At 33.0% G+C, this 12,861-nt stretch overlaps 1 protein-coding gene across 1 annotated transcript; it reads right to left on the reverse strand.

Annotated features, from left to right (window-relative positions):
* Positions 1-3,303: 3,303 nt before the first annotated feature.
* On the reverse strand, positions 3,304-9,574 carry LOC111919996 (increased DNA methylation 1). The gene is made up of 9 exons (XM_023915570.3): positions 9,359-9,574; positions 5,362-7,592; positions 5,120-5,240; positions 4,943-5,028; positions 4,623-4,867; positions 4,437-4,523; positions 4,243-4,342; positions 3,774-3,966; positions 3,304-3,694 (listed from the first exon to the last, which is right to left on the reverse strand). The coding sequence occupies exons 2-9, from the start codon at positions 7,453-7,455 to the stop codon at positions 3,651-3,653; spliced, it is 2,970 nt and encodes a 989-aa protein (XP_023771338.1). The 5' UTR covers positions 7,456-7,592; positions 9,359-9,574; the 3' UTR covers positions 3,304-3,650.
* Between the last annotated feature and the right edge of the window lie 3,287 nt (positions 9,575-12,861).

The following is a 12,861-nucleotide window of genomic DNA, read 5'->3' on the forward strand; positions in this document are numbered from 1 at the left end:
GTTATCTTTTCTATTTTAAATAACATCACTATCATATTTCTTTCTACCACAAAAATGAGTAAATTATTTCACTTTTCAAGGTTATCAAGATCAAAACAATTCATCTGGTTGTGATTCTCGCAACTATAATGACCATGGCACTTAGCCTTATATTTTTCAATTTCACGCCGAATGTATTTTATCTTAATCTATTTTATCCTTTCTTAGTCTTGTATGGGATGATTCTTCTCCCACTACTATTTTGTGGAATACATATTGAAATAAATGGATTTTAATTCTCATCTTGTTATTTTGTTTAGATTTATAGTTACAACATGTCCAACATTGCAAAGCTCGAGTTTGCAGCACTTGAAGTTAGTAAGAAAAACTATGTGTCATGGATGATAGATGTAAAAATACATCTTGAGTCCATGGGAATCTCAAATGCTATATATTAATTTAATAATTGTTTGGCACAAGACAAGACAAAAGCACAAGTTTTCCTTCATAAGCATATTTATGAAATGTTGAGATTTGAATATCTTGATATTAATAATCCAAGTATTCTCTGGAATCTCTTAAAAGAAATATTTGATCTTTAAAAGAAAGTTATATTTCCAAATGCTAGAGATGAATGGAGAACACTGATGTTTCAAGACTTCACGAAAGTAAATGAATATAACTCAGTTTTGTTCAGAATATGTTCACAACTCAAGTATTATGGATAAGAAGTTACTGATGAAGACATGTTGGAGAAAACTTACTCCACATTTCATGCAACAAACATTACATTGATGCAACAATATCGGTTGCAAAAGTTTACAAAAAACTCTATTTATCTATCTATCTCTCATACACACACGTCTTCATCATTCCACCTTTCCTACAGTCATTATCGTTTCCTTCTCCCTTCGTCACCTTGCCTACGGATGGTGATCGCTCCTCCGTCTTCATAGTCGTTTCCTTCCTTCGAGATCGTGTTGACATCTCCTTTCCGCCTCCAAATTAAGATTCTAAATCAATGGAAGAGACTATCATCACGACCATCACAAATCAGAAATCGACACAACAGTTTGAGACATAATCGGTGGAGCTCTCGATGAACCTCGTCTCTGGTACAAAGCATATGTCGGAGCTTATATCGACTTTGGAGCTGTCAATTATTCTGGTAGTGCTCAGCAATAACCAAACCATAACACAAACACGTCACCATATCTTCTTTCTTGCCAGTTATTTATCATGATTTTGGCTAAATCTGTCGTACCTTATCGTGATTTTGTTTGGCAACGACTTTGAATGTAGTAGGATCATTATTGAATTTGAACGATAATGGTTTGTTCTCGTACTTTTACGATTCACTCTATTTATTGTTTTTCATTTACAGATAACAACAACCTTGTTTTGTTTATTATTTATCTGTATTCCATGCTGAATTTTAATTATTTTATGTGCATTTTTCCATGTATGAACTCTCGTGAACGCGATCTGATTTGGGTTAATTTAAAGTTTCTTCTATTTCTGATCTGATTTGTCAGTGTACAACTTTTGCATTTTTAAAGGAAGATCAAAGACGATGGTTTCATTAGTCGATATAGGTTTCATTAATCGATATAAGATCCAAAAATATAGAGTTGTTGTTTCCTCTAAAATGACGAAATGAAAATTACTGATATGAGGTTTTGTTTTTTAGAGATTTAGAGGGGGGCGAGAGAGACAGTGGAAGGAGTGCCCTTTGAGACCAGAAGAAAAAATCCATCACGGAAGAAACATTGTTCCTCATTCAAGACACTTGTGGGTTGGGAATCTATCACATACCTTAACGGGACGTGCATTGAGCAATCACTTTAGACAATTTGCAGAGCTACGCCTTCATCAATTTCATTGAAGTTGGTGCAACTTTTGCAGCATTTGGAGCACTTCAAGTTTTCATGCTTGCGGGCAATGCACTTAGAATTGAGTTTGCAAAGGCGGTTAGATTTGTCCACCATGTCTGCTTAATTCTCTCTTTATACGTACACTCTCACAGCGGAGCAATATATGCTTAAGTTTTAAGTTAGTTGCTTATTTTGGGAAATTGAAACAGATCCTAACTCATGCCCATTCAAACAATTTTGTGATGACTAGTTGTGTCATTCAATTGAAAACCATTTTTAGTTCTGGTTTCAGCTCATAGTTTGATATTTCCCATATTATATTATTATCCATTCCAACATGCCATCAAAGAAGGAAGGGCTAGCCACTAACACCATTTTATACCCATGAATGAAATTTCCATGCATGGAAAATGGTTGTAGAGACTTAACTAGTTAGCCTAGACGTATTTCCACTATGTCTGTTTCAAAAAGAATTGCCACTAAGAGAGGTGAAAATTTTGGTGGAACTGTAAGCACTTCTTTACCCTAATAATCTTTGACTTCTATTGACTTTCTCATAGCTTTATTAAATCTTTTCTTTCTTCTTAAAATTTGGATATAAAGTTCGGTTAGAGGGTATTAAAGGAAGAGATACCCGCCTTCTGTTTTGCATTACCGGAATCTTGTTGAGAAGATTATGTGTTGATAGAAACTTGAAAAATAGTACTCATGTTATTGTTGATGAGATTCATGAACGATATATGTTTTATTTCCATATTTATGTTTCCTTTTTACAACTTGGTTTTCTTACTTACTACAATATCATACAATATCATGTATGTAGTGATTCACATGTAAATCACAAATGAATCGCATATGAATTATATATAATTCACATGTAAATCACAAGTAAATCACATATAAATTATATCTATATACACACATCATTTTGTACGAGTGTTTTTCGTTAATCATTTTTTTTAATTTTCTTGTGAATATCACATTATATAATGTGAATCTTACATTATATAATCATATGTAAATCTTATATGATATATACATATGCATTTTTGTGAGTGTTCTTGCATTGATCAGTTATTATTATTATTATGTAGATTTAGAAGAATATATAGAAAGTATTGAAAGGGTGAATGTGATAAATTGAAGAAAATATGAAAATCTCGACACCAAGACATAAAAACGCTTTTAAATTTTGTAACATATTATGTTTTTTATATTTTACTTTGTATCAAATAAAATACTTATACTACTGTGTTTTTAGATTAGTAAATAAAAATTGTTTTTTTAATGATTTTCACAAATATTATTATATAAAAAATATCATATATGCATTTGAAAATAATAAGCATATATGCTCTTAAAATGTTGATTTTGTTGGCTAAAAATATTATTAAAACCAACAACAATCAGGTGATGCCACGAGTACTCTAAAAATAAAATAAAATAAAAATAAATAAAAAGTTGTTGGATATATAGGGCAAGTAAATAAAGCAAGGTATGTACATGTACACGTTAACATGTACATCTATCTCGTGTCGTTTTTTCCATTGCATCTACCTCTAAATCTAAACACCCATAACCCACCCAACCCCATTGTACAACATACTTTTACTACACATTTTCTTTTCCTAATATAACAAAAGAAAAAAGAAAAAAAAAATCCCTACATAATACCGATGCAAGTACAACTTCCATTTTTGCATCACATAATATATAATAATAATTGCCAATCAATCGATCCTTAAACTGCAAAACTTTATGGAAGGAAAGTCTCTCTACCCTTGGACACTGACGAGCTTACTGGATTTGGATATTATCGACTTCTGTGTGTTGGTCTGCACCTATTCAGAAGAGAAAATAAAATTAAGTTGGTGGGAGGTTTGGAAAGTGGGATTTATGAAGAAAAGGAAAGGAACGTACTTTGGATAGTGTGTTGATAGTACATGGGCTTTTTAAGCCATATGGTTCCTGGGAATACCATGAGGTTGGTTTTTGTGAGGCTCTTTTTTTCATGGGATTCCAAGGCTGTGAATCCAAATCCATCCCTCCACGTGTCCACTAAACTTGGGATGGCAGATACCACCAGCTTCTCAACCTTCAATGACTTTAGCATCTGAAAATCATAATTTTCGTTTATGTAAAACGAATTACAAATTTGGTCCCTGGGAGTGTGGTTAGTCCAAGTTACAAATACTTTATTTGTAAATATATACTATTATAGAATAAAATACGTTATAACTTAGAAAATAATTTAATAATATGATATTACGAGTAAATTACAAATTTGACCCATGGACCAAAACGAAATTTGTAATTAACTCTAGAATTTAGCAAGATTTAATATAAAATAAAATCTTTTATGTCGAATAAATTAATATGAAAAGATTACCTCTTCAATAGCATCCATGAGACGCCTACACATTCCCTGACGCCGATATTTGCTGCATGTTGCAATTAAAGGCATCTCTGCAACATTTACCCCATGAATCCTGAACACAAATTTCAAATATAGGGTTAAAAAAGGTCAAAGGGCAAAATGGCCATTTATTATTCAATGCTAGAAAATATCACCAATTTGTATACCTTAATGATGCTACACAAAGTATTATGTCATTTTTCTCCAAGATCACTGTATAGAACCCCTCATAGTTGAGACGCGCAAATTCTGATCTGAAAGAAAAAAAAAATGAAACGAAATAATTATCTCCAAAAGGTTGTGTTAATTAGTGAAAAAAAATTCATGAAATGGAAATAGTGTTCAATGTTCACCCCCAATTGTATAAAACATGTGGGATCATATCAATGCCTGTTCTTGGATCCACCATGGGAAGAAAACACTCCTCCATAATTGTAAGTGCAACTGCCAGTTTCAAATTGCATTCAGCTTTCAAAGCAACTAAACGTTGAGCAGAATGAATCTTTTGGTCCCCATGTATGCATTTCAGAAGGGTCCACGAGAAACCATCGGAAATGGAATTCATAATTCCAATCCGGGAATGAAGCCCGGAATAAACCTATAAAAAAAAAAATCAAGATCAAAAGTTATTAATAATGTCAAATAAATTCACAGATTCCAATTCGATTCTTACCTCCTTGCAGCTTTCCCCACAGAACCACGTGGTTGATAACATCAAGTCTCGTTCTATTCCGGTTTCTCCATGACATTCCTCATGGTCTGTAAATAAAAAATGTTGATTTTTTAACCAATTTGTTTTAATTTTAGATATTGACAAGAAATAATAAATGATTTTATATTAAAATTTTACATTTATGTTCGCATTGCAAACATTTCAGACCACCCAAACTTGAAGGCTCGTTATCATTGACCACATTCCCACAAATCCAACAAGAGCACTTTGAACAATACCAATTGCCTTCAGGTAGCTCCTGGAAAAAACAAGACACATAAAATGGGATACAAATAGCCAAATAAATTAAGAAATAAAGACAAAAGGATTATGAAAGTAAAAATATAAATGAAGGGAAAGCAACACACACACACACACACCTGTACACATAAGCATGTTAGATGAAAAGTTGAGGGGCAATTATCACAGCAAATCAACTCACCACCATCACCACACAGCCCACAACTGTCATCATTTTCATCAATTTCCTCCACCTCAACAGTCCGCGTGGCACCTCTCCTAACCTTATACTCAGCTGACCAAGCTTCCAGCTGGCACAAAGTGAACGACTTCCCAGACTCCATAAAAAGATTCAAACACGGGCTTTTTAGGTCAAACCCTGAATGAACCTTGAACTCAGAAACCGAAAGCAACTTCTCACAGCATTTACACAAAATCCCATTTTTGGTAACCAAACCATCTTTCACAACTAAATCATCTACAGGATTCCTGTATTGAATCACTTCATTTACACAAATAACACCAAAATCTATCAACCAGGACAAAACCGTCCTTACACCAAGACCAGACCACCTCCCTTCCATGTGATTCTGACCAAACTTTGTTACACTTCTTGGACGCAATACGCATCTTCCTTTTGTACCCTTGTATTTCCTCTCACCTTTTGGGGGACATGACTTTTTCTTTATAATACCTCCGTTTTTTAAAATAGCTGAAAGTAAAAGGTCGTCATCGTTAAGATGACAATTCCAATTCACTTTTTTCTCTTTTTCATGTCCAGAATGGTGAATGGATTTCTTAAACCTTGATTTTTTACAGCTTTCATAACTTTCTGTATTGGTTTCAGTCATCTCGGATATCTTTTTTGATTTCTTGTTTTCTCTCAGTGAAAAAGAAGAGCCACAGATAAATTCGGTGTCGATGTCGATGTCATCATCATTAAGGTTATTTGTTTGACACGAAATGATATCTGAAGAAAATGGAAACAACAAGCTGACATTATCTTTCTCATGTTTTTCTGTAATCCTGGAAGGAAAAACAGTATCATCGATCGAATAAAAATCCACCACACTTCGTGTTGTTTTGACTTGTTGACCTTCTTTTAACCTGCGAAGGGTTTTGTCAATAAACACAGCTTTTGCAAAAGGATCAAGTAAATACCACCAATGAGCTAAAGCAGTTGAAGGTTCCAAATTTCTGAGTTGTTCTTCTATTTCTACTAAAGTATTGGTCAAATCGGTGTGGAAGTCGGTCAAACTAGTCCACTGTATGCCATCACTCTCACCAACAGCATAATTTGCATCTTCAATTAGTTTCTTACCACAATAATTCCACGCCCTGTGAAATTCCCGAATCGGCCTTCCTTCAGGAGATTTAAAAACATATTCTCCATGCCCTTTACAATGAGTCACCCTATGACGCCTCCCTATAATCCATTTTGCTGACCTAAGCAGACGATGAATGTGGTAACGCAAAAGTGGCCTAGGATCTGAGGTGGAATCTTTTGGGGGTATTAAAAGTTCATCTTCATCGATTTCCACAAATGAAGAATCTTTCCATTTTCGTTTAGTATGTCGAATCGGTTCAGGTTTGGTTACTAGAAGTTTGCTGACATGGCTCTCTTGAGAAACAGGTGATGCAATGGCAGCAGTTACAGTTACATTTACATTTACATTTACATTTACATCTTCATCTACATCTACATCTACAGCATGTCCTTTTTGGTCATTTGTTGTGTCCCCAATGTCTCCAAGAGCTCCCTTTAGTAGATAGCAACTTGACTTAAAACCTTGACCAGATGATTCAACTAAACGACATGTTACGATTGTAGATGATTGAAATAAACAAGAGTCAACTTCTTTGTTGACTACTTTTTCTAAATAAGGTTGCTCTTCGAGTAATACTTTTCTTCTTTTAGCTTCAACATTAGGGTCGTTGTTTGATAATATAGTGAACTCCTCCTCTTTTGTGTTTTGAAAATCTATTTGAGTTGTCATGACTGAATTGTCGCTGTTGGAACCGAATGATACGTCTTTAGGCTTCTTGTTTTCATTTTCAAAAGTGATTGCTCCTGTTACAACACACTTTTTGCTACTTTTACCACTTTTGCCCCCGAAAAATACTTCTCTGAAAATGGAATCTTCGTCTTTTGAGCCCTCGAATTCATCATCATGTAAATCTTCGATACCTCGGCTGAATAATGTTTTTAGGGATTTGTTGCAGTTTCCCTTCATTTTAAGTGCCCCACTTGAATCCTCAATCTAGTTTTTAATAGAAATGAAAAGCTTTATGTGTGCGCATCAAAAAGGAAACATGGTCATAGCTGAATTTGGAATGACCATTTAACCAGAAATATCACACCCTCTGCATTCTGCAATAATACAAGACCAAAAAAATAAATGATATATCTTAGAACAATATCAGATAATAAGATTTACTAGCTATCATTTAATACTTCATGCATAGACCACTTAAAGCAAAATTCTTTGAAGTGAAGTGTTACGTATGCTCCAAGCAATCTAAAGTAGAAAAAAGTTGACATTTTTAGTTGGGTATGAATTTAATATTGGCAAAAGAATTTCAGAACTCACAAGTGCTTATCAACTTGATTAAAGGAAAAACAATCATTAAACCCATGCACGCCCTTTAAGGTATTAACTCAATGTAAGATCCCCTCAATTTTGTAAGAAGAAAATATATCTATATATACAAATTCACTTTTCTAGATATAATGAATATACTTAAACCTTTGTAGGAACTACTCATTTCATACACAGGTGGTACGACATCTGCTTATGTGGGTCACACTAAATTACTTATTTTTTTATCTATCTGTGCATGATTGAAGTGATTCATGCATCATACACATTTAAGTAATTTAGTGTGACACATGAGCATATCTCTAGTACCCGTACTTGCTTGATGCAGGAAGATGAGGTGGCCACTTTAAGGATAATGATTGTAACAAGAGCATTACTTGGCTAATGGAAAAATGCATATGGACATATGGTGATACTTACTGTAACATTCATTTTGCAACAATGACCATAGGTATACAAGAGTACAAGACCAAAAGCTATTGTAAAAAGTTGTGACTTGTGACACTTGATATGAAGCTAAAATATTTGTTTGATAGATAACAGTAACTTCAGAATGTATCAAAAATCTTTAACATGCTACCATGTGAAAACTAAATACAGTTGTCAAAGTAAACAGTCAACAATTTAAACTGGTTTCCAATATGAAAAAGGAAAACCGCGTTTCCTAATACCAAAGATTATATGGTATCTCCAAAGAACATATAATATCTCCAAAGATATATCATAAAGATTTTATACCAATCACACAAACACAAAGATATCATGGTTCATACAAAAGCAAGATATACCATACAGATTTTATACCAATCAATTTTATATGTGCTTCTCCTATTTGCCTAGCCAATGTGTGTCATATCGTAATTGATAATTCCACTTTGCAAACTTTTGATGGGTATAAAGAGTCTGTCATCCAGCTACATTGTTATACAACCGGGAAATTACAAGGCAAGACAAACTCAATTGTTACAGAACTAATGACTATAAGTTTGTGCGATATCAAACTGATAGAGGATTGAGTTGCGATCATATATAACACATTCATGCATTAAATATACAAGAAACGAGCAAAACACCAGACACACAGCTGAGAGATTTACCAGGAAAGGTAAGTAGTAAACCTACAATAAAGATATACCATATACAACTCTAAAACCTAGATGAATTTTTTCTTCTGTCACAAATTTAGAATTTATAAGTCAATTTAGGGGGAAAAACAAATGAATTCATAAATAGATCGGTAGCCAATCAATTTGTGCCGAGAGAGGAGCTAGACTTCTAGAAATAGAAGTCGATTGACGAATTCATTGTAAAAGGAAAATCAAACAAAGCCGCTGAGAACATCTACGCCTCGATTCTATCAAATAAACAAAATTTCCAGAATTCGGGAGATAAACAACAGAAAATCACAAATATTTCCAGCATTCCTCAGAGACACACAAATCGATCACAAAACCTCTAAAATAAACAGCGGGGATCAAAACAGCCACGAATCGGAAACGTACAGTAAAACTGAGCTAAAATTGAAGAAAAATCGAACCTCTGGAGCGCAATTCAGCATCAAATCAGAATCTAGGGTTTGCAGATTTCCGAGAATCTTCAAGAGATAGAGCACAGGCAACAAAAATGAGGAAAATTCACCAACTTTAACCGTTACGTTGATCTGAGAACCCTATCACACTTCTCACGAGTGTTGAATGGAGGAAGCAAAAGAAGAAATGGCGGAAGGATTGGGCTTTGGGTAGCCCGAACAGCAGTGGTGCTCCGTGGCATAACAGATGGCAATCATGCGTCACCTTTGTCTTTGCTTACGCAAATATTTACATTTTTTTTTTCAAATTTTCAACAGGATTTCATTAATACTTTGAATGTGCAAAGATAATTTGTTTCAAATTTTCAACAGATTCCATTAATATTTTGAATATGTAAAGATAATTCCTTTGTATTTAATCATATTATTATAACTAATATTTTATAATAACTAGGTGTGAGACCCATGTATTACATGAGTGTATTTAAAATAATTAAATATATATAAACATTTGAAAATTTTGAATTTATAAGAAATATAAAATTATAAGGAAAGTCTATTAATAAAATTGATATGCATTTATTATTAAATTTAAATACCATATGGAATTAATAAAATAAGAAAACCACAAAATTACATGTGGAATAAAAATTAATTCAAAATAACCACAAAATGACATGTGGCAAAATGAATGTGAGTATGACAAGTGGCAAAAAAAACTTTCATTTATTAGAGAAGAAGATTTCTTGATTAGTAAAGATCATTTAAGATACAATTAATTCTGTAAAGATCGTTTATGATAAAATTAATTATGTTTTAAGTTGACTCCATACCCGCCATGCCGCCCCTGGTTTTGTTGTCTATATTTACTCTTGCACCGTTTCACCGACTCACCACTTCTATTGCTTTCTATATTCTTTTTTCTCATAGCTCCTCTACCGTGTTTTACTTCTCTCGTTCGATTTCTCATCTCTTACTTATTTCTTCGTTCAACGTTACCCCTTCTCCACTTCCTTCATCGCTACAAATGATCGCTTCATCCTCTCCTTTGCTCCATCAGTTACGATTGTCAACGACACCACTCATCGAACCCTAAATTGCCTATTTAGCTATCGATTTAGGGTTGGACTTGAGACCCCTAATTTTGGATTTTGAGGTATGTTTTCCTTTTTTCTTTTTATGAAATAAATGATTTTTCTGTGAGCTCTAACCTTCGTTGAAGATCGTATGTGGCTTAACGGTAAGGTATACACCTAAATCACCTATTTAGCTATCGATTTAAGGCTAGACTTGAGGCCTCTAATTTTGTATTTTGAGGTCTATTTTCCTTTCTTTTATGAAATAAATGACTTTTCTGTGAGCCCTAACCTTTGTTGAAGATCACATATGGCTTAACGGTAAGGTACACACCTGAATATAATTTCTCTTTATTTATCTATTGATAGGTTTATTGCACATTTTGTCATTTTTGGTTTCCATTTCTTTCCATTTTTGGAAAATCATATTTGTTTGGTGATCTTTAATGAATGATGTGAAATTATTAATACATGGAAGGTGATTCTGGAAGTAGTGATGAGGTTCCAACAACTGTAATGGTTGTGAGTCCAACTTCATTCATATTTTAGCCAGCAAAGAGAGGAGTTAACTTCAATTTCTTGGGTCCTTTCTTATTTGGTCAATTTTTTCCTTACTGTACGACGCCACTAAATGTTTGTATTCTATCTTTTCTTTCGATATATGATGGAATTTTGATTTGATTTCAGATTGTGGCACCATGAGCAAGAATTTTTATAATTATAGGTAACATTTTTGGAAGGATTGTTATCATGGCAATTGGTTCTGTTGATACGATGCTTGACTACACTTTTGCAAATGTTGTTCTATAGAAATAGCTATCTATAGGTAAAATTTATTGAAATTACTGCCATACCCCTACTGCCAACATATGGTTGAAACTCATTGCGAGGTTTATGTGGTTAGATCAGTACATTGACTGCAATCGCTTATACTAACTCAAATGATTTGCCTCATTGGCTACTCCCGTAACATATAGGTGTTTATCATATTCAACAGATAAGTATATTTTCAAAAATGCTACTACAATTGGAATACAAATGGTTTCTAAATGCTATTAGTTTTGCTATTATAATTTTTTTCTTCTTTATTTTAAATAATGATACGTTGTTAAACGGTTAAACATTACCTAAAAAGTATATGGATATTCATTTGTATCTACTAAACCTTCCAAAATCTTATTTTAAGCTGAAATTTCTTATTAAGCAAGGAAGAAAATTGCAAAGTTTATGGATAATAAAATTTATTTAATGTACATTGACATTGTTAATGTTGCATCTAGAATTAGTCATATTTATTTTGAAAATATATGAGAACAAGTCAAGCCATTTAGTTATCAGAAGCATATATATATTCTTTTCAATAGTTTTAACATAAGGAAAAGATGAGTTATTTTGCGGTTAATCTTGCCAACAAACACCTGAGGTTTATGGCTAAGTTTTTTATTATATGTGTTGTGGAATGGCTTTTTTATACCAAATACATGTTAGGAGCTAAAGATAGTAATCTATTTTTCGCCTATAATTTATGATAGTTTCATACTAATGGAATGAAAATTGAGAAGTAGGTTTAAAGGAACACTTACAATTACGTCATTAGCATATATGGTACTTTGGTTTGATTTTATGTTACAATGCTCTGTAAATCCAGACAACTACAAAATTTCAATCGAAGTGTAAAGTTATTGCTTTTGATAATATTGGTCGCCATAGATGAAGGCATGCATATTAATATTTTCCTTGTTGTAACTTCTTCCATGTAAAAGAGATCAATAATTACTATGTCCCTGAATTCAACGAGCAGGAATTCAAAGACGAGGAAGAGGCAAATAAAGATTCTAAACTTTCTTGAACTTTTGCAGTTGGATTACCAAATCCCTGTAAAATTAATTGATATTGAAAGGTAAACCATTTACTTTTAATTTCTTTTTGGTTAATCTTTCACATGCATGAATTTGAATGTCCATGTATATAAGAGTCTTTTTATATTCTCATTTTTTTTCAAATTTCTTGTCTTTTTATTTGATCATAACCATCCATAGAAATGTTTATATTTTAATGAAGGATTAGAGTCTTTATCATGTTATCTGCACAAGTAAAATTGCCCAACATTATGTAGACAAAATGTTTTTTTCCCTTTTTTAACAAGTTCAAAACAAAATCTATAAATTCAAAAGCTTTTGGACGTTTTTCAAACTTGATTTTGTGGTTCTCCTAAATTACCTTTGGGGTTACTAATGCCACTAAATTCATCCCTTCTTCCAATTAGGTTATTCATTGTTATCTATTATTTATCAAATTGACCCCTGACTGATTTTTGTGGACAAGAATAGGATCTCCTAATGATGGGAGAATAAATTTCATTCAATGGTAAAATGGTCAAATATAATAAATACAACCTGCAGCACATGAAACAGGAAAAGAAGATGAAAACTTCCT

The sequence above is a fragment of the Lactuca sativa genome, chromosome 5 (genome assembly GCF_002870075.4).
Source record: "Lactuca sativa cultivar Salinas chromosome 5, Lsat_Salinas_v11, whole genome shotgun sequence".
NCBI lineage: Eukaryota > Viridiplantae > Streptophyta > Magnoliopsida > Asterales > Asteraceae > Lactuca > Lactuca sativa.

What these genes read in the sequence shown, in the direction of transcription:
- LOC111919996 (XM_023915570.3), bottom strand. Translation starts at nt 7,455, where the DNA reads ATGAAGGGAAACTGCAACAAATCCCTAAAAACATTATTCAGCCGAGGT. An exon ending in TTTGCAATGCGAACATAAAT is followed by an intron (nt 5,029 to 5,119) that starts GTAAAATTTTAA and finishes TTTTATTTACAG; the next exon opens with ACCATGAGGAATGTCATGGA. An exon ending in GTGGGGAAAGCTGCAAGGAG is followed by an intron (nt 4,868 to 4,942) that starts GTAAGAATCGAA and finishes TTTTTTTTATAG; the next exon opens with GTTTATTCCGGGCTTCATTC.